The sequence below is a fragment of the Eumetopias jubatus genome, unplaced genomic scaffold (assembly GCF_037043125.1).
Source record: "Eumetopias jubatus isolate StellerSeaLion01/CBP00866 unplaced genomic scaffold, mEumJub1_p1.0 scaffold_2, whole genome shotgun sequence".
NCBI lineage: Eukaryota > Metazoa > Chordata > Mammalia > Carnivora > Otariidae > Eumetopias > Eumetopias jubatus.
In genome coordinates, this window is record NW_028274808.1 from 200,983,957 (window position 1) to 201,005,568 (window position 21,612).

At 54.4% G+C, this 21,612-nt stretch overlaps 1 protein-coding gene across 1 annotated transcript in view; it reads right to left on the bottom strand.

The window, feature by feature from the left end:
- Positions 1–2,747: 2,747 nt before the first annotated feature.
- The window catches only part of CFAP99 (cilia and flagella associated protein 99), a 38,652-nt gene continuing 19,787 nt past the window's right edge, over positions 2,748–21,612 (bottom strand). Inside the window, exons 5-16 of the mRNA XM_028089723.2 lie at positions 21,042–21,154; positions 19,674–19,851; positions 18,067–18,147; positions 17,813–17,887; positions 16,801–16,872; positions 16,505–16,593; positions 15,643–15,847; positions 6,034–6,175; positions 5,691–5,842; positions 4,643–4,848; positions 2,995–3,160; positions 2,748–2,864 (exon numbers count right to left, since the gene is read on the bottom strand). Coding sequence (XP_027945524.2) covers positions 2,748–2,864; positions 2,995–3,160; positions 4,643–4,848; positions 5,691–5,842; positions 6,034–6,175; positions 15,643–15,847; positions 16,505–16,593; positions 16,801–16,872; positions 17,813–17,887; positions 18,067–18,147; positions 19,674–19,851; positions 21,042–21,154 — 1,596 coding nt within the window. The remainder of the gene's footprint in view (positions 2,865–2,994; positions 3,161–4,642; positions 4,849–5,690; positions 5,843–6,033; positions 6,176–15,642; positions 15,848–16,504; positions 16,594–16,800; positions 16,873–17,812; positions 17,888–18,066; positions 18,148–19,673; positions 19,852–21,041; positions 21,155–21,612) is intronic.

Genomic DNA, 21,612 nt, shown 5'->3' on the forward strand with positions numbered 1-21,612 from the left:
TGGGGTGTGAACATCCCTTGCTCCCTCACAGCTAATGCCTCTGGCCCTGAATGTTTCCAGCTCAGAGAAAAGACTGGAACTTTGGTGCTTCCAAGTGCCATATAGCTAATGTAGATTCCTGGGCATCACCCCAGAACCTGAATCTCTGTGGATGAGGTCGGAGAATCTGCTTTTTACTACTTTTTACTATTTACTATTTGCAACCTCTACCCAAGTGAGTTTCAGGTACTGTTAATGAGGGTCTTCTGGCTGCACTTAAGCCAGAAAATACACTGAAGCAGAATGTCAGTTCCCTGGGTGGTCCAGAGAGCGCTTTCTCAGCATCAGCTGGACCTGGCTTCTCTTGGCTGGCCCTCTTTCCAGGGGCAGTTTGACTCTCTCTCAAAGGGCTCATGAAGGGGGTTGCCCGGGTGGCTCAGTCTGTTAAGTGTTCGACTCCCGGTTTTAGCTTAGGTCATGATCTCAGGGTTGTGGGATCAAGCCCCACGTCCAGCTCCGGATGCTCCCCCCTCCCAAAATAAATTAAAAAAAAAAAACATTTTTTTTTTTTTTAAAGGCTCTTGTATGTAGGGGGAGCCCTGGTAAATGAAGGCCAGTTAGCTGCTGCTTCTGACCAAACCTCAAAGCTCAGTGCTTTGAACAAACAGGCATTTACTGTTAATGACTCTACAAGTTAGTGGGGGCAGGGAGAGGGTTCAGGTTCCGGCTGGCCTCACCTGTTGGGTTCTGCTGGTTTGTCATATGGGTGAGGATGGCTTCTGCTGGGACAACTGGCTGGCCTCATATGGTGTCTCATCCCAGCAGGCCACCCTGGACATGCTCACGCTGGGGCTGGGCAGGGTTCCAAGAGAACAAGAGGGAGCTCCAAGGCCACATGAGGCCCAGCCACTTTTGCTGCACCCTATTGGCCAACACAAGTCAGCCCAGATTCAAGGACTGAAGGAAATAGACTGCCTCTTAGTGGGAGGTCACGAGGCAGGAGACCTGGATACTGGAGACATTTTGCCATCAATCTAGAACATAAGGCCTGCCCTCAGGCCACAACCTCAGGGGATGGCCCAAGACCTATTCCCCCTCAGGTTGGTATGGAGCAGAAGCTCCAGGTACTCTGAGCAGCTGCCCGGTCCAAAAGGGCAGTTAGGGACGTTGGTGTGCCCTGCCAACCAGCATCATTGCCAATAGCACCTCCCCGCCTCTGCTCGAGAAGCCAGTTGGAGAGGTGAAGGGTTATTCTCCCCTCCTCCTGCCACAGTGCTTGTTTTGGGCACCGATAAAGACCTTCCCCCACTGCAGGAACTGGCTCCGCAGAGCTTGTTCAATTCAGGCCAGTGAGACTGGAGCAGAAGTTCACACAAGGCCTTGAGGACAGACAACCCTCCTGAGAGAGCCACCAGGGAGAGATGACCCTTCTTCCTCCATGTCCTGAGGCTGGAACTGCTACCAGCTTGAAGACCAAACTCCTGCATCAGGCATGTCCTGATCCATCAGTGTATTTCCTTGATATCAAATGAAATGGGGGTTTGAATCACATGTAACACAGGATATAAGAAATGTCACATTTGTTTCTTTAAATGAAATTTAATCTGCCCCCAGCTTTTTTGACAGGGAGGTAGGAAATTTCTTTCTATCAACCTGGGTAAGTCCTGCGTTTCTGACACTGTTCAAAATATTGGGGGAGAATGCTTCTGTTCAGTCTGTTGTCTCACTTCAAAATGCCCATATTCCTGGTTGGAATGTGCCCTGGGGTCCAGCCTCCCTCTCTGAGGTGTCGACTGCCCCGCAGACCCAAGGAGGATGTCAGGTTTGGGGGCATCTCTCTCCTGGACATCTATCTACTTGGCTGTTTCCAGCCCCCGTTCCCCCAACGGCCTTGCCCAGACCTTGTCCTTCCTGGAGCTGCACACCTTGTGCTTCATTCATGATTCTGCATTTCCACAGCACGCTTTCTCTCGGTCAGCCTGTCCTCAAGGTCATGCCCTCTCCAGCCTGGCGCTGGATCCAGAGGAACCAAGAAAATGAATGTGTTCTTGTCTGGGCTCATGCCCACTGTCCCCAGTCATGTTCCTTTGGTGTTGCTGGAGAAGGCTGGGTGGTGCTCTAAAATCATCCAGACTTAGCTTTGGGTGAAGGCTTTTGGGGCTGGTTACTTTACCTCTTTGAGGACTCCTGGCCTCATCAGCCGACTGGGGGTAGGGGACAGTTCCTGCATCCCCATGGGCCCCCTCCCCCGCTATGGCCACAGTGAGGTTTGCTGGAGATAAGTCAGGAGATAGGCCATTTCCCAGTGGCTCAAGCATCCTGGCCCCTGCAACCAAACTCACGCGCACAACCACACAGGTTAAGCCATCAGACTCCGGGCAGAGAGGGGGGATTCCAAGTTTTCACGTGCAGAGGTGGCTCTGGGAGCTTTGAGGAGGGGCGTGGCTAATGCGTTGCCCTGGGCCCTAGGGAAGGGCTAGGATCTAGGCAAGGGTGGCCAGATTTAACATATAAAATACAGGACACCCAGATAAGTCTGAATTGCCGATAAAAAGCGGATACTTTTTTTAGCGTGTTTGTCCCAGGCAATAGCTGGGCGTCTTACATTTTATACCACAACCCTGTTCTGGGCGGGGGGGGGGGGGCGCTCTGCGGCGGCTGAGCGCGTGGAACCGGGCGAAGGGGCCGAGGAGGCGGAGGCGCGCACCGCCGGCCGCACGCCCCACGCGGGCGGGATGCGCGGGGCCTGGGGGCGTGCCCGGCCCGGCTCAGGCGGCCTCCAGGCGGCGCCCGTGCCCGCCCGCCGAGCTACTCAGCAGCAGCGCCCGCAGCCGGCGCTCCCGGCTCCGCTGCAGCTCCCGCCAGTGCTGCTCCTCCAAGTGCGCCTGCGGACGGGCCCTCGGCGAGGTCGGCGCGGGCCCAGCGACCCTGCGCCCCCATCCGCGACCCCTCCCCTCCCCCCGCCCCCCCGAGGCCACCGGGCCCCCAGCCTCCCCGCCAGCTCCCGCAGCTCACCCATGGCTTAGGGCGCGCGGGTCCCGGCGCCGAAACCGGCTTCAGGGATGCCTGCGTGCGGCGGCGCTCCGCCACCTTCTCCTCGATCTTGCGCTGCAGCTCCAGCACGCGCTCGTCCCGGGAGGGCGTCCCCGGGGCCGCAGACCGGGCTTTCTTCTCCTCCCACCTGAGCGGGCGACGGGGCGGCCTTAAGAGGGGCCCTAGCCGCAGGTTACCGGAAGTGTTTCGGGTGCAGGGGGAGAGGCTCTCCAAGGACCACGGGGGTGCCGTCGCCCCGGCGCCCCTATCTTTTTGCTCTTTGCACTTAACGTTATAAAAACGTACCCCATGTCTATTAGCTGCGGAGGTATTTGGAGCAAAAAAGCGAAAACCCTCTTTTACCCTGTGCTCCCCTTGCCACTCTTGCCTAGAGGCAACGGCTGCTAAAACAGCTTTGCAAATCTCTATCATACTAGACCATTTTTCCTTCCAGAATGAGGTCTCACTCTACAGACTGTTCCCTGACGGCTTTGGGTTAAGTGCACATCACGGCACCGCCAGGCAGACTGCCCACAAAAGTGGTCCTGGCGAATCAATGCCATGAGGTCTGGCTGTACGCAGCGGGCTCCAGGAGCCTTGTTAGCAGGTTTGGACCCTTGGAGGCTCCCCAGCACCAACCAGACTGCACGTGGGGTCTATCAGGCTGAGTCTGGAAGTGGTGAAGTCTCCCAGGTGCCTGCCACCTTGGGGACCTGCTGGGTGGCCAGCCAGCCTTGCCTGGACAGCCCCCACAGTTGTCACGGGGCCTCCTCAAATTGTAACCCGAGCAGCATTCACTCAGGATCAATAGTGATGGGTTTTGTGACAGTCCTTCCTTCTGTCCACCCCACCCCAGTTACACACTTTCTCTGGAGCCCTGGGTGCCAGACCCTGAACCAGGCTATGCTATGACAGGGCTGGGTGCCACCTGACCCAGGGGGGTGACACCAACCCATGCTTGACCATGCTGCCACGGGACAGACGCATGGGGCTGGAAAAGCCACCACAGTGTTCCCAAAACAAAAGGGGTCCATGTGTACGTGCTCTCCATTAAAAGAGAGAAGTCAAGTCAAGATGCCTGACAATCAAATGCTATGTGTGAATCTCAGCCAGGTTCTGGTTTAAAAAGAAAGAAAAAAAAATTACGGCGAACAATCTTTTAAAACTTACAGCAAACAGTCTTGGGACCCTAGAGAAACATGAATACGGAGAGGATATTTAGATGATGGGAATTTTTGCTGAAATATCTAGTTGTGTAATTGTGCTGTGGTTATGCAGGAGCATGTCTTTTTTTCAGAAGATGCACACACCAAAGTGTTCAGGAGCGAAGAGTGTCTGAAGTCTGCAACTACTTCCAGAAGGTTCTTTAGGGACAGATAAGTGGCTAGCTAGATGGAACACATGGCAAAGGTCGTACTTGTGACCTACATGCGAACATTTTGCATCCAAGCCCTCACTGCACGATTTTTTCACGTCTGAAAATGATCTAATAAAATAGTTGGGGTGGGAGAAGCTATTGCAAGGAAATTGCAGGCGAGTGGTGTGTTGTTGCAGGGAGAACCCGCCCGGGGGGAGGCTCGCGGCGTGCCCCCTGCCAGAGGCGCCTGCCCCTGGGACCACCAGTACCGACCTCAAGGCCGCAGACCTCCCCATGGCCGCGCGGCACAGTGAGATCTGCTCCACCGTATTCTGCAGTTCCTGGCTTCTGGCGCGCTTTCCCTGGATGATCTGGTCTCGCTTCTCTTCCTCTTCGCGCCGCTGGGTCTCCTTGAGCAGGGCCAGCCGCTCACGAAGCTCCACCACAGACATCTCCCCTTCCAGGCCATACCCAGGGATCTGCAGGGTGATGGGGAGAGCCGAAGCTGGGCGTCAGGCCCGTGCCCAGCCTGCAGGGCCGTCTCCTGTGCCCTGACGTGTCTTCTGCCCCAGCATTGGTGACCCTCCCCCAGGTTCCCTCGGTTTGGCCCCTGTGCCCAGGAGACCTCCTTCCCTCTGTTCAGTAGCCCTGTGTAACATGTCTGCCATTCAGCCTCTCCAGCCTGGACCCCCCTCTGGTGACTGCACATCGCAGCTGGGTGCCCTGTAGGCCCCTCTACTGGGGTTGGGCCCAAACGGAGCTCACTGCTTTCTCCCCAAGCCAGGCCCTGGGGGCCTGGGCTGAGTGCCCTCTGGACTTCCCACATCCCCTGGGATCAGGCCTCGTTCCCAGACCAGCTGCCGTGGCCCTTCCAGGCCAGCTCCCGCCTCACCAGATGCCAGCCTGGCTTCTCCTGGTTCTTCGCACACAGGCTTCCAGATACCAGTGCTCTCCTCTCATCCCCTGCACATCCAGCCTTTGTGCACCTGCGCTGTCCTTACACCGCCCTGCCCGCCTGGGCCTGGGGAGCCCTGTGACCTCCTTCACCCTGTTGAAGCCTAACTTGTGAAGCCTACCTTGCCCCCTCCCAGGCCCCCTGGGCTCTGGCCCCCAGAGGTCACAGAGGTCTCCCTGACAGGACTGTGGACTCTTGGGCCAGCCCTAGGCCTGGCACATGACAGGTGCAGCATCCACAGCTGGGTATGCCACTCATGCCGGGTGGACCTTGGCTTGGGACCAGACCTCCTTTGGTCTCGGTGGGAATTGTGGACGTGCCCTCCCATGGCAGTGCCAGGCTCCCCAGGACAGGCCGTGTCCTTACCTGGGTCAGGTCCACGAGCTTGCCCTTGCGCACGGGCTGGGTCTCCAGGGCTCGAAGTTGGGAGACGAGCTCGCAGCGCTCCTTCTGCTCCTCCTTGGCTGCCTGTATGGTGCGCTGCAGCAGCTCCCGGCTCTCCTCTATCACCTCCTGAACTTGGGGGCCGAACAGGGTGCTGAGGGGCTCGGAGGGCGGTTGGCCCAGCCCTAGCCTTCCCCTGAGGGCAGCTGGGCCCTCGCCAACCACGGTGGCTCACTTGGGGCCGGAAGGCGGCCTGAGACCTGAGCTGGGGTGGGGGGTTGGCAGAGCTGGGTGCGGCCTCATGGTACCCAGCCCCCCGCTATACCTATCTGCCTTCGGCCCTTCAGGAGCTTCATCTGAGCCAGCTTAACATTCTTCTGCACCTCTGTCACCTGCTCCACCAGCTCCTTCATGGACCTTTCCTCCTGGAGGCGCCTCTCAGCACACTGCTGCTTCAGCTCAGCCATCTGCTCGGACAGCCGACCCAGCATGGTCAGAGCTGGAGGTGCCCCCTGGAGCAGGCCTGTACCCCCCCTGCCCCCGCCGTCTGCCCCAGCCCCAAGAGCAGCATGAGGTCTGGGGAGCAGAACCTGCCCCTGACCCCGAGTCACCTTGGAACCCGGATCTAAGTTCATCAGCTACCGGGAGTCCCCTGGAGGTCAGGGCCTACTGGTGAGGTTCCACCTCATGTCCTCCCTTCCTCCACTGTGGTCCTGGGGAAACCAAGTCAGAGCCACTGGGTTTGCCCCGAAGCCCATCCACCCCGGGACTCCAGCTGAGAGAGGAGGGAGCTCATTGCTTGGAAGCCCTGAGGAGCACAGCACATGCCAGCCCCCCAGGCAGCCTCAGCCTTCTGTCACATGAGCCCCCAGGCATGTCCTGCTGGTCACCCTGCTCTCTTCTTTCTCACGGTGCCTCGTTAGTGAAGAGTCTTAAACGACGGAATGGGCAGTTTTGTCACTTGGACGCACGTGACCGGAACCCTCCTGTGTGTCCAGGTGCTTCTCGCCTCTTTGGCTCTGCGCTGCATTCATTAGCCTCATAAGGAGATGTCCCGGATTGTAGCTGGCTTATTTTTGCAGCTGTATGTTTTGAGGACTATATCACAAAGCTTTCATCCATTCTACTGTGGATGGACATTCAGATCACTTCCAGTTTGGTGCTATGGTGAACAATTCAGAATACTATTTTTAGTCCTCAAGACGCTATAAGGCACAGCGTGGGGTTTATACCTCCATCACTGGCCCAGGGTGGCCACGGAGCTAGCGAACTCCCAGCCCTGGCTGCCTGTGCAATGGGGGGCTCATCTTAAGCCGCACAGTAAGCAGGAATCAGCCTGCAGGCAGCTTGGACTTCAGGCTTAGAGACAGCAGCACGAAGTAATCCTTCTGTAAAACAATTCACTGGTGTGCATAAAAAATGGCTCTTGACCATCCCTTTCGATTTATGCCATAAAGTAAGGAAGTGCTTACACAGCAAAAGGACAGAGGGCAGTCAGAGGGACACAGGGGCCAACCTGAAAGAGCTCCCAAAAGCCAAAGCTTGCAGCAAAATCAATACTGTCCTATTGGGTGAGAACACAAAGTGTAAAACAAATATGTGTGAGTCCCCACTGAAAGAAGTGATTGAATAAATAAGTAAGTGAGAGAGAAGAGAGGAGTCTTCCGGGCAGAAGAATTCTCAGTAGGTGCCCACTCCTTGAGTGTGGGCTTTGCTTAGAGACCCCCTTCTGCAGAATTCCAAATGGTGGGGGGAGACAATGGCAGTGGAGAGACCTGACAGGCACGACCTTGGCCAGGGGACCAAGGTTAACATCACAGTGATGAGTCTGTTGAAATAAGATACCCTTGAAAGAGTGTGATAAGAAGATCACTTTGCTTCTGCAGTCTTGTTCCCAAAACCCACAACCTCAGTCTAACCATGAGAAGAGCATCAGACACATCCCACCCAGGGGCATTCTACAGGACACCTGACCAGCTCTCCTCCAAACTGTCGAGATCATCAAAAACAAGGAAAGTCTGAGAAACTGTGACAGCCAAGAAGAGTCTGAGACATGACCTTTAAATGTAATGTGGGGTCCTGGGACAGGAAAAGGGCATTTGTGTGGGGGGAAAAAAAAAAAACGAGTTCAAATCCTAAGGAGGTGTGGAGTTTAGTGAAGAGTCATGTACCAATGTTAGCTACTTAGCTGTGACAAATATCCCATGGTGCAGTGGGCCAGTGTCTCCCCCCAAATTCACATCTACCTAGAACCTCAGAATGTGATCTCATGTCCAATTAGTTGAGGATCTCAAGAGGAAATCATCCTGGATTTAGGGTGGGCCCTAAATCGCATGACAAGTGTACCTAAGAAGCGGAGAGGACACAGAGAGATGCGGACACATGGCACATGACTGTATGAGGGTGCAGGCAGAGACTGGGGTGAGACCGCCACATACAACGGAGTTCCTGGGGTCACCGGCAACTGGAAGAGGCAAAGAAGGATCCTCTCAGAGGAGCTTAGCCGAGAGCGTAGCCCCACTGCCACCTTCCTTGACCTTGGACCTGGGGCCTCTGGAACTGTGACGTGAGCCCTCTGGGCCATGGGGCTTTGTTGTGGCAGCCCTGGAGACCTGGTGTGGTGCCGGCAGATGTCAGCAGGGCAGCTGGGGGGAGGACACGGGAACGCTCTACACTATCTTTGCAACTTTTCTGTAACTCTTAAAAAACTGTTTTGAAATAAAAAGCGTATTTTTAAAAGTACTTTCGAAAACTTGTTATTAGTGGAAAAATGCTCATGTGGAAATATGAGGTGAAAAGAGGTGGGCTATCAACATCTGCGAGGGGTCTTATCTCACGTGGGTAGAGTACAGACAAACCCTGAATGAACCGTGGGCGAGGAGCCCTGCCCTGCGGGGTCCCCAGGCCCCGGCCAAGCCACATCTCAGGGACAGCCAGGAGGCAGGAGAAGGGGTGGCATCTCCTGGCTCTCCATAAACGTGCCTGTAACAAGGGGGTGGGCAGTGCAGGACCAAGGACAAGGCTGAAGCTGGGGAGGAAGACACACGGGATTTGGGGCGCCTGGGGGGCTCAGTCGTTAAGCGTCTGCCTTCAGCTCAGGTCATGATCTCGGGGTCCTGGGATCGAGCCCAATGTCAGGTTCCCTGCTCAGCGGGGAGCCTGCTTCTCCCTCTCCCTCTGCGGCTCCCCCTGCTTGTGCTCTGTCTCTGTCTCAAATAAATCAGTAAAATATTAAAAAAAAAAAAAAAAAGACACACAAGACGGTAAGGGCCATCTCTGCCTGGACCAGCTCTGCTACCTCAGGCCCTGCCAGCATCTATGCTGGTGGATGAAGACGGGGGTACCCACCACCGCAGCCCCTCCAGAGGGGTGCAGAGGGCAGGGCAGCAGGAAGGGCTTCCGTGGGCCAGGCCGCAGCCGTGGAACCTCTGACCAGCTGAGGCAAAAGTTACAGTTAATGCTGTAAGAGTCATCATCCAACATGAATAATACAAGAGACATTGAAATCCCTTTCTCTCCGAATATTTAGTGCCATCTAATCTGCCTAATATATTTATATAAAGCTTCTAGTCACATAAATGCATGTAACTGCACATTCCAGGACGGGGAAGGAAACGTCAGAGGGTACCATGTGGCAACCTACCTCCCACCCCCCGCCTCCCCAGCAGTAACAAGAGTAGTGTCATCAGAGGCCGAGTGGACAGTGAGGACCCAAGTGGTATGGACACCACTCCTGACATGCTTGCCATGCGACAGTGGAGGCCACATGGGGAGCAGGTACAAGGTACTCCCACCTTTGCCAGGCAGGGAGACATGAGTGCAGGTCTAGCCAGAGCTCTTGCGAAGAAGTAATGAGGAACCCCCCACACAGGGGTCAACAAAGGCCAACTGGGGGGCCTGGATTGCTAGGCCCACCTGGAAATAATATGGCAGCTCCCCATCTTCCCCTACCTGTGTGAGAGGGAGCCAGCTAAGACAAGGGTTTAAATAAGATCCAGAGTCCCATAATATCCAAATGTTTGGGTTTCAGTAAAAAAATCACTCATCATACCAAAAGCCAGGATGATGTCAAGCTGAATGCAGACAATAAATGCTGAGATGACAAAGATGCTAGGTTCGACAAAGATTTTTAAAGAAGCCGTTATAGAAATGCTTCAATGGCAATTATGAACATGTTTGAGACAAATGAAAAAAATAGTTTCAGCAAAGAAATAAAGCCTTAGCGAAGAAATAGAAGACATAAAGAAAAAACAAATGGAACTTTTAGAACTGAAAACCATAATAGATGAAATAGAAAATTCAGCGGATAGCTTCACTGGCAGATGGAGGGAAGGAGTAAAGAATCCGTGAACTTGAAGGTAGAACAGTGGAGAGAAATCACCCAATCTGAACGTAACAGAGAAAAGAGACTGAATGAGCAAAACCTCAAGGACCTGTGGGACAATCAAAAACATCTATCACTCCTGTCATCAGAGTCCCAGGAAAGAGGAAACAGGATGAAGAGGAAAAAGTACGTCAGAAAGTCATGGCTAAAACGTCCCAAATTTGGCAAAAGACATAAGCCTAGAAATTCAAGAAGCTCAGTGAACCCCAAAGACACCCATGCTGAGACATATTGTAATTAAATTTCTGAAAACTAAAGGAAAAAAAAAAAAAATCTTGGGAAACAGCCAGAGAAAAATGACACATTACTTATAAGGGAGAAACTATGTGAATGACAATGGCTTTCTCATCAGAAACCACAGAGGCCAGGTGGTGCACAGTATTTTTCAGGAGCTGACAGAAAAGAATCATCAACCCAGGGGCGCCTGGGTGGCTCAGTCGTTAAGCATTTGCCTTCGGTTCTGGTCATGATCCCAGGGTCCTGGGATCAAGGCCCGCATTGGGCTCCCTGCTCTGTGGGAAGCCTGCTTCTCCCTCTCCCAGTCCCCCTGTTCGTGTATCCTCTCTTGCTGTCTCTCTCTGTCAAATAAATAAATAAATAAAATCTTAAAAAAAAAAAAAAGAATCGTCAACCCACAATACCATACCCAGCAAAAATATTCATCAGGAAAGAAGGAAAAACAAAGACAACCTTAGATGAAGGAAGACTAAGTATTTGTTGTCAGCAGACCTGCCCTAAAATCATGGCTAAAGAAAGTTCTTTGGACAGAAAGTGGTAAGAGAAGGGACCTTGGAACGTCAGAAAGGAAGACAGAACATGGGAAGCAAAAATGTGGGAAACACAACAGACTTTCCTTCTCCTCTGGAGGCTTCTAAATTATGTCTGATGGTAGAAGCAAAAATTATAACACCGTCTGGTGTGGCTCTAAATGTGTGTAGAGAAAATATTTAAGATAATTCTGTCATGAAACCGGGAAGGAAATGGGACTTGGGAGGTAAGGTTTCTAGACCTGACTCAAGCTGTTAAAATGACAGCACTTGGGATGCCTAGGTGGCTCAGTCAGGAAAGCGTCTGCCTTCGGCTCAGGTCATGATCCCAGGGTCTTGGGATCAAGTCCCACATCGGGCTCCCTGCTCAGTGGGAAGCCTGCTTCTCCCTCTGCTGCTGCTCCCCCTGCTCGTGCTCTCTGTCTTTGTGACAAATAAAATCTTAAAAAAAAAAGTTTTTAAAAAATAAATAAAATGACAACACTTGCAGGTGGTGATAAGTTATGCATGCACGATGTAATACTTAGAGCAATGACTAAAAAAGCTATATTAAGAGATACACTATAGGGGCGCCTGGGTGGCTCAGACGGTTAGGCTTCTGCCTTTAGCTCAGGCCATGATCCCGGGGTCCTGGGATCGAGCCTGGCATTGGGCTCCCTGCTCGGCGGGAAGCCTGCTTCTCCCTCTCCCACTCCCCCTGCTTGTGTTCCCTCTCTCGCTGTGTCTCTCTCTGTCAAATAAATAAATAAAATCTTTAAAAAAAAAAAAAGAATGAAAGAGGTTATATCACTATAGACCCTACAGACACTAAGAAAAAAAAAAGGGTGATAATAGGATACTATAAACAACTCTACATGCATAAACTTGACAACTTAGTGGAATGGGCAAATTCCTTAAAAAAAACACAAACAACCACAATTCACCATTTATGAAGCAGATCATTTGAATAGCCCTATAACTTTAATGGAAATTAAGTTTGTAATTTGAAAGCTTTCAAAAAGTAAATCTCCAGGCTTAGATGATTTCACTAGAGAATTTTGCAAAATGTTGAAAGAATTAACACCAATTCTACACAATCTCCCCCAGAAAATAAAAGAGGGGAGAATACCTCCAAATTCATCTTACAAAGCTCTTATGACTCTGATACGGAGACCAGACAAAGTCAGCACAAGGAAGAAAACCACAGATTAACATCCCACGTGAAACTATATGCAGAAACACTTGCAAAAAATCAAAATAGTAGCAAATACAATTAGCATATATAAAAAGTATCATATACCATAACCAAGTGGGGAAGAGATGCAAAGCTGGTTCAGTATTTGAAACTCTGTCATGTGATAATAATTCATCACATTCATCACATATAGTCATGAATCTACTATATTCACAGCCCACAGAAGAAAAGTCACATGATCATATCCATTGAGGCAGAAAAGCATTTGATGAAATTCAACACCTTTTCATAATAAAAACTTGTGGAACTTCATCAACTTGATGGAGAGTACATCCACAAAACTTACATCCAACATCAGTACTTAACAGTGAAAGACTGATTTCCCCTGATATCAGGAACTAGGCACAAACGTATGCTCTCATTCTTACCTAACACAGGCCTCGAAGTTCTAGCCTGTGCAATAGGCCAGAAGAGCAAATGATAGGAATGCAGTTCAGAAATGAAGAAATAAACTGTTCTTTACAGATGACATGATTGTCTACATAGAAAATCCCAAGGAATCTACGACAAAACTCCTTGTTTGTCCTAGAAAAATAATAAGGGAGTTCAGCAAAGTCACAAGATATAAGATCAACACACAAAAGTCAATTACATTTTAATATACTAGCATCGAATACATGGACACAAGAATTAAAAATTCAACACCACTTAACAATTACTCAAAAAAATAAAAGAAATACTTAGGCACAAATCTAACAGAACGTGTACAGGATTGAATACTAAAAACTATACAACACAGATGAAAGAAATAAAAAATTTAAATAAATGGAGAGACATAGTGCATTCATGGATTGGAAGACTCAAATGGTTGGCCACAAAAGTGGATCCAGATCTCAGACCATGTACAAGAATAATCTTTGAGTGGATTCGAGATCCAGATGTAAAAATGAAATACAAATACTAGAGAACACATGGGTCAATTGCTCCCTAATGTGGGTATAGGAAAAACCTTTCTTTTCGCTCTTCAGAATGTGGACACAATAAAAGGAAAGCTTGGTAAGTTTGCACCACAAAACACATCATAAGCAAAGCTGAGTGACCAACTGGAAGAAACTGTCTACAATATACCATAAAGAGTTACTTTCCCTAATGTGTGAAGAACTCTTTTTTTTTTTAAAGATTTTATTTATTTATTTGACAGAGAGAGCACAAGTAGGCAGAGTGGCAGGCAGATGGAGAAGGAGAAGCAGGCTCTCTGCTGAGCAGGGAGCAAGATGTGGGGCTTGATCCCAAGACCCCAGGATCATGACCTGAGCCAAAGGCAGCCACTTAACCGACTGAGCCCCCCAGGCACCCCATGTGTGAAGAACTCTTAAAAATGAAAGAAATGAAGGCTAAGAGCTTATTGGAAAGTACCTGATGGATCTTTGGCACGGAGACCACTCAGTGGGGAGGGGACCGTGTCTTCAACAAGTGGTGCTGGGAAAACTGGACCCCTACCTCACACCACACACAAAAATCAACATAAGACCTGAAATCACAAACTCGTAGAAGAAAACAGGAGACAATCTCCCTCACATTGGCCTTAGCTGTGTTTCCGGGGTGGGGGGTAGTTGACATCAAAAGCACAGGCAATAAGAACAAAAATGAACTATTGGGACTATCTCAAACTAAAAGGTTTCAGCACAGGATAAAGCATAACCAATCAAATGAGAAGGTCACCTGTGCAATGGGAGAAAGCATTTGCAAACCGTATATCCATAAGAGGTTAACGTCCAAAATACACAAGGTACTCTTACAACTCAGTAGAAAAAAAAAAAGCCAAATACCCTGACTAAAAAATGGGCAAAGAATGTGAATATTTTCCCAAAGGCGGTAAAAAAATGGCCAAGGGGTATATGTAAAGATGCTCATCATTACTAATTATCGGAGAAAAGCAAATCAAAATGACCATGAGCTATCACCTTACACCTGTTAGGATGGCTGTCATAACAGTCAAAAGACAACAAATATGGGCGAGAATGTGGAAAAAAGGGGTGCCCGAGGGTGGCGGTGTGAATTGGGGCAGCCACTGTGGAAAACAGTATTTTAATGTTTCCTCAAAAAATTAAAAATAGAATTACCAGGTTTTTTTTTTAAATAAAGTTTCTATTTATTTATTTGAGAGAGAGAGAGAGAGTCAGGGGGAAGGAGAGAGAATCTGAAGCAGACTCCACGCTGAGTGTAGAGCCCGACATGGAGCTCGATCTCACAACGCTGAAATAGTGACCTGAGCTGAGATCAACAGTCGGACGCTCAACTGACGGAGCCACCCAGGCGCCCCGTCACATCACACACCTTAGACATATGGGAGTCTTACTCGTCAATCATGTCTCAGTAAAGCTGTGTAAAAATGGACAAAAGCCATGAAGAGATAGTTCACAGAAGAAGTCACAGAAATGGGTCTTAAATACATGAAACACACTCAGCCCCGCACCTAACAAATGACAGGCACGTCAGCACGGTGCCGAGATGCTGCGTCACGCCCACAGGCTCAGCACAAATCTCTGAATTCAGTACAGTGCACCCAGGCGGGGGTCCTGGGGCCAGGCCCCTCGCACACCACCTGCAGAAGGTGACCCAGCATCTCTGATGAGCCCGCATGCCCCGGACAGTGTGGACGGGGCAACACAGCAAAAGCCCTGCATTCCGTTACTTTCTGACTCATCGACGTCCCCTGGAAGATGTCCCCTTGAGAGTCCCCCTCCCCCGATGCCAGAAGCTTGCATGGGCCTTATTCATTGCGGATGCCGCACAGACAACGTGTGTAAGGAGAGAGGGACGTAAGAAGTGGGTGTAGGCAAGTGTACACATTTGCTTCGAAGGAAAGACAGAAAAGATCGTCCAGAAATTAATGGAAATAAGAGCTGAGGGGGGTAGGTGGAAATGGGCTCCCCAAAAGGGACACTCCTCTGGGTCTATTGTTCACATTGTTTTGACTTCCTATTTGTAAAAAAGGAAACTAAAAAGGAAGGAAAAGCAAACCCTGACATCTAATAGAAACAGACACAGAGAAGTTTATCAGAAAGGTGTTCAGGAGACCGCAGGTCCTCAGGGACACATGTCTGAGGATGGACAGGGCTGCAGTTGGGCCACAGAGCCCAGGCCCCTCGGAGGCCCTCTGCAAGGAACAGGCTTTCGGGGAAACACAGGTTGGGGGTCCCCACCTAGGCCGCCTGTCCTGGCAGGAGGACGAGCCTAGACCAATATGTCTACAGCCTCTGAAGTGGTAACGTGGATGCCCACAGACCCTTCTATGGGACAGGACACTAGAAGCAAATGTTCGACGTGTGGGCTTTCCAGAAGTTTCAGGTCTTCCTTCATGTGTGGACGTGTGGGCCAACCGACTCTGCTGGTGGGGGCGAGGAGCGGGTCTGGACCAGAAGGGCCAGCCTGACTGTCCACTCAGAGAGCCTCTAGAACCCCCCTGCCGCCCCCCCCCCCGCCGCCCCCCAACCACCACGGGAGCGGCCAGGCCCATGGCCCTCGGCAGCCCCACAGCTTCTGGGGGTCAGACAGGCCCACCGGCCGGCCCCCGGGCCCCCAGCCGCTCCTGCGAGGCTGTGTCACCTCCTCCTTCTTCTGGTCGGCCTTCTGCTTGTTCTCCTGCGCGAGGTGCTGCCGGGCCAGGATGGCCTCCTCACGGCTCAGCTTCCCCTGCAGCCTCCGGCACGCGCTTGTGGCCAGTTCCTCCTCCCGGTCCTTCGCCTGCATCTCCTTCTGCCACTGGAGGAACTCAGAGAAGTCCCTGGCCCCGTCCACAAGCGTATCCACCCTGGGGAAGGGGGCAAGAGGCAAGGCTTGGGATCCCCCCAGGTCAGGGCCCACGCTGGCCACCGGGATGCCCCAGGTTCCCCCGGAGTCGGTGGCCCTCACAGGCGTGGGGCGCTCTTCACCCAGTCCCAGCCACACCACCCACCCACTGGCCACCTGTCCCGTGCATCCAGCCTCCAGCCACTTGTTTGTCTATTCACCGGAGTGTCCATCGGCCCTCCCCCTGTCTACCCGTCTGTCCATCGGCCCTCCCCCTGTCTACCCGTCTGTCCATCGGCCCTCCCCCTGTCCACTTGTCTGTCCTCCCATCCATCTGGGCAGCCACCCAAACTCCCACCCACAGCCCAGCTCATGGGTAAGCACAGGCTCTGCCGCGCTGGTGGTCTGCGGGGGGAGGGGGGCATCAGGAAGGGGTCTGAAAAGGAGGGGACCCCTGAGAGAGGTCTGGGCTGGGCTAGCTTTCTGCTAAGCCCCCCTCTGTCCCGTCCATTTCCCTCACTGAGCCGGGACTATCTTCCTTGGATACAGCTGTGACCCCAACACTGGCCTGCTTGTGGACCCCACCAAAGCACCACAGCCACCGGGCGCCCTCTATTCCCACAAGAGCCATGCCCTGCACCCCCTCCTCTGAAGAGGGGTGAGGAGCTGCCGCCCCCACCTCTGCAGCTCTTTCTCCACCTGCCGCTGGTATAAAGACCCTTCTCGGAGGATGGCAGCAGTGTTCAGCTTGACCGGGACCTCACTGGGCTGCAGGAGAGAGGAGGGGCCGGCTGCAGTGGGGTGGAGGGTGAGGGGAGACTCGGGGCAGCAGGTGCCCCCCTGCCCTTCACACTTGCCCTTGCCTCCAGCTCTGGCCATCCGAGCCCCTGGGCGCAGAACAGGCCAGGAGGTGGGTGTCCAGGGACAGGGGACTGGCACCTGTGCCCACCCAGACCAGTCAGGAGCACCCCTCACCTTGTAGAAGGTCAGCTTTGGAGTCTTAAGGATTCGGGGCATGAATTGAAGCTGCAGCTTCTTCTTGGAGTCCTGTAGAAGGCAGGGCCTGGCACCTGTGCCCACCAGGTGCCCCTAACACACCCTGGGGAGGTGGTGGGCCCTGCACCCCTGGGAGGGCCAGCTCCCTCCTCTCTATCCTAACTCCAGCTGCCCACCCATGTGTTCCCAGCCTGCCCCCTGCACGTGCGCCCCCCAGGGCAGCCCCTCTATCCTCCAGTGCCCTCCCCAGTCTTTCTGGGGTGTCGGGCCTCCCAGCCGGGGGCCGGGAAAGAGTGGGCCTGCCAGGCCTGGGGACAGCCGGTTCCCAGTCAGCGGAGCTTGAACCTCCGGGCTTGGGACCCATCCCCCTAGCTGCTCCCTGGGGCTGGCTTCCACAACCCTTCCTGGCTGCCCCCCAGGTTGGCTCTCGGCCTGCTGCTTTGTGGACACCCCCGGGACGGGCCCCACGGCTGCAGTGTGTGGAGCCGTGGGTCGAAGTGCACCTCCTGGGGACCTGCCGTCACCGCCACCCCGCCCCCCGCAGCTGCTTGTGGGGACCATAGCCCCTCTGCCTCTCCGGCTGCTGCCAGGGGGGCCCGCAGGGGAAGGGCAGGGCCAGCCCAGCTCCTCCGGAGTGAGCTGCCACCGAGAACAGGCCTTCCTTGTCCTTCTCCCTTTACTTTTCCCTTATTGACAAACATACCGGGGTTTTTGTTTTTCTTGTAGAAACATTAGGTGCTCAGCACGGAAATCTGGGAAACTAGGAAGCCCCAGAAAGCACAGAAGACGCGTGCCCGCAGTGGTCTGGGAGGTGCGTCCGCACCTGCACGCTCAGGCTGAGCTCAGCCTGGCTCGGGGAGCCTGCCCCTCTGTGAACCGAGCCTGGAAAGACTAAATGAGGGGCTCATTGTGTCGCTGCTGGCAGGGCATCGCAGCAATGTGTCCGTGCCACCATGAAGACTGACCCAGGGTGTGGAGCGCTGGGGGTTACCTGCATCAGGGGCTCCCCCTGGGACCTGGGCACCGCACACCGCATCTCCTCGATGTTCGCCTTTAGCAGCAGCTCCTGCAAGCAGTGCATGACTCTGGCCCTACTGGCCACCAGCCGGCGTCCTTGGGCCCCAGAAGGGACAAGGGCACGGACCAGCTCCCCACTCCTCCCCTGCTTCTTTGCATAGAACCCCCCACCCACCCACCACCACGGCGAGGGCTCTAGGAAGGCAGGCGTCGCGGAAGGCTCCTCACCTCGGCCTTCCAGCGATTAAATCTCTTGGTCATCTCTAGCAACTGCCTCTCCTTGGGCGGCTGGTAGGTGCTCCTGGGGATCTGGTGGGGTGGCAGGAGAGGAGCCTGCTGTCATCGGCTACAGTTTGGAGGGGTGTGTGGAGGTGCCAGGCTGGCGTCCAGCTGGATGTGGGTGCGGGAGGGTGCTGCCCGCACCAGGAGAGGCAGGGCTGGAAGGGAAGCTGCTGAGCTCTGACTGGGATCCCTGGGTGCTGGTGGTCATCCAGGGGAGGGAAAGGAAGGACGTCGGGCCAGCAGCAAGAAGGAAGGTAGCCGAGCATAGCGCCCAGGCCCAGGAGACACTGGACGAACAGGCAGGTGACTGGGGGGCCAGGGGATGAGGGAGGAGGCCTGGAGGGGCAGGTGAGGCCAGGAGAGTGTCACGGAGCCCAGGAAAGTCAGTGTCATGGAGCCCAGGAAAGGGAAGGGGCCGCGGCATTAATACTGCCGAGACCAGGGTGGCCCGAGGAGTATCCGTGGGGTCTAGTCACGGAGACCCTCGCCAGCCTGGAGGGGGCATGTCCGTGGGGGGTGGGGTAGGGACAGCCTGGAAAGCCCTGAGCTCCAGACCCTAATTCCTGGGCCTCTGCCCTGTGTGTCTAAGGAGCATCTGAAAACTCGAGGGACCTGATACGGGTGAGGGGTTTATGGAAGGCCTCTCTGGGCAGACAGGTTGCAATAGACCTAAGGGTGGTGGGAGTGGGCTGGGACCCTGGGGCCCCCGAGCACCACCCCCTTACCCTCCATGCAATCCTCAATTCTGTGAGGAAACCAGAATGGTTCTGGGCAGCTGAGTCCACCAAGGTGCCTGGGGCAGGGACCACAACCGGTCGGAACATCGCACCCCGATCACGGTGATCAGCTCAAGGGGAGGCCTGCCACCCGAGCTGGTCTAATCCTAGTGCCACGGAATTCTTGACCCTAGATGTCCTCTCATGCCCTGGATGGTTTGCTACGATGACGGAAGTTTGCCCAAAGATAAAGATGACCCACAGAAGCACAGCAAGGACTCTGACCAAACCAGAAGCAGCTAGTTCTCTATGGTCTAAACCAGATCGAGCTGCTTTTTCCTGTTATTTGCAATACAATGCATCCTGACTGGCAGGAGAAGTCAGCAAGGTAGGGAGAAGGAGAAGAGGGAGGGGAAGAGGGTCGAGGCAGAGGGAGAGTTGTGCAAAGGCCCTGGGGTAGGGACAGGCCCACATGACTGGGGTCACACAGACAGACATTATCACCGGCCCACGATCTGAAGAGTACAGAAGAGTATATGGTGATGTATGTGTGTGCTGGGCACTACCGAATAGAGAGGGAGAGGTACGCTGCAACAGGCTCCAAGTAGGCTCCAAGTGCCGAGTCCAGATGGGTCTGAGCCCCATGGTCCCCCAGCCTCATTTCATGTCACTGACCAGACCTCAGTATGTGGAGCACAGGAATCCACCAGGCAGGCTCCAGTTCAGCTGGGTGGGGTCATTAAACACTCCTGGTCTGGTCCAGAGCACACTCGGCCCTGGGAAGAGCCCAGCTGCTACTGGCTCACAGCCGGGCCCACGGCAAATGCCTGCACTTACTGGTTTTGACTTGGCCATGACAGGGACCGGCTCGGGAACTGGAATGGCGCGGGGCCGGGGGACAGTCAGGTTGAACTCCTTGGGCTCTGTGACCTTGGCCTTGGTCTTTGAAAGAGGGGGCTGAATGGCCATCACTTCCTCCAGCTGGTGGATCAGCTCCTGGACCTCCGGCTGCCATCTTGAAGGGAAAGGTGGGAGAAGCTGCTTAGGGCCACTTCCAAAGCAGGTCAACTAGGGCACGGTCCTTGGAATCCAAAGGACCCCCCCCCCATCGCCCAAACACCTGGCTTTACCTCAGGGTGGGGGTGATAATGTCTCTGATGCAGGGACAGTACCAGCCACACCCCAGAGTCACACAGCAGGTGGGGAAGCAGGGCCAGCAGCACTGAGGTCTCAAGCCACGCTGGTGAGTGAGTGAGCGGGGAGCTGGGAGGAGGGGACAGAGAGATCCTCTCGCTGCGGAGTCCAGCGAGTCTGAGGAGGAGCGACAGTGGGGACATGGAGCTAATCTGGGCCAGCAGACAGCCCAGGGGAGGGAGGTCAGGGCAAGCTGGCAATTGCTGTAAGGTTCCTGGAGCTGTGCTGTTGGTGACAGGTGTAGAAGGGGCTACAGGGGTGGAGCGGGGTTGCCCTGGGGCAGGGGTTTGGGCAGGGAATCTCCCACATCAGCAGCCTGGCCAGTGGGGCTCCCCTGAGGGCAGACTACACGGTTTGGATAGTTCCTGCCCCAGCTGGAGGGCCACGGCCCCCGGAGGAAGGAAGGGCATGTCCGAGGGCCAACGGAGAGTGCGATCTCAGGAGGGGCAGGTGGGGCAAGGCAGGTCTGGGATGGGGCTGGTCCTATAGCGGACAACGGTAGGGCTGTATCGCGGGTGGTGGGGCAAGGGGGTGGGGCACGCTGGAAGCGGGCTGAACCCGGAGGTAGCTCCCGGGGCCCTGTAGGCCGGGCCCCTGCTGGCAGCCCTGTGGACGGACAGTGAATCCAGCCTGGCTGGGACTAAGGACTTTCTTCTGGGGCAGGGGCAGCTCAGGGGACACTCCGCAACCCCAGGGCCACGATTTCCTTCCCACAGAAGGGCTTCTGCCTTCCCTGGGCCTCTGGGTCTCCTGTACACAGCTGGTACCTAACGTGGTCTGCTTGTGCCCAGTCTCTCTGTCCCCAGGAAGACAAGGTGGACCCCCCAAGCCCCATCAGAAGGGAAGCCACAGGGGGCAGCTTCACCCTGCTCCCCGTGCTGGTCCTTCTCCAGCAGGTCCTGGCCTGCACCTGTGAAACCACCGTTTTCCCAAGCCTGTCAGGGGCATGGGGACAGGCAGTGAGGGCGGCTTTGGGAAGCGGGGTGCAGGGAGGCCCCCAGCCTGGCCCACCTCATCAGGGGGTCGATCCAGTTCTCTCTCACGTGGGCGGTCTCATAGATGAGGCTCCACTCATCCTTGATCCACGAGCACAGGTTTAGGGGATTGAAGAAGAACCCGAGGAACTGAGGGAGAAGCAGGAACCACTGTGGGGGCTCGGGCCCAGACCCCCCAACCTGGTGAAACCCCCAGCTCTCCTCACACAGAAAGCCAGTGTCCAGCGGGCAGGTGTGGCTATGCACCATGAGAGGAGACCTCTGTCCACCCCAGGGCAGGAGGCCCCTCCTGACAGAGCCTCCCTCCCTAGAACAGAGAGGGGAGCCTGACCGTGCTCACCTGCTGGGCTGGGGTACCTGCTCTGGGGAGCTGCCCCTCACCATGTGGACTTCTACACACGGTATCTGGGCTTTCGGGGCAGCCCACCCCAGTCCTGGAGCACGCCCCAGCCAAGCAGGGCCCATCCCCGCTGGTGGGGACCCTGTGCTTGAGCCAGCTGCCCAGGACCCGCGAGGCCCACACCCCACTTCTGGAGAGTTCTTGGTGGGGACAGGCGGACAGTGGCCTCTCCTCCCCCCCACCCCGT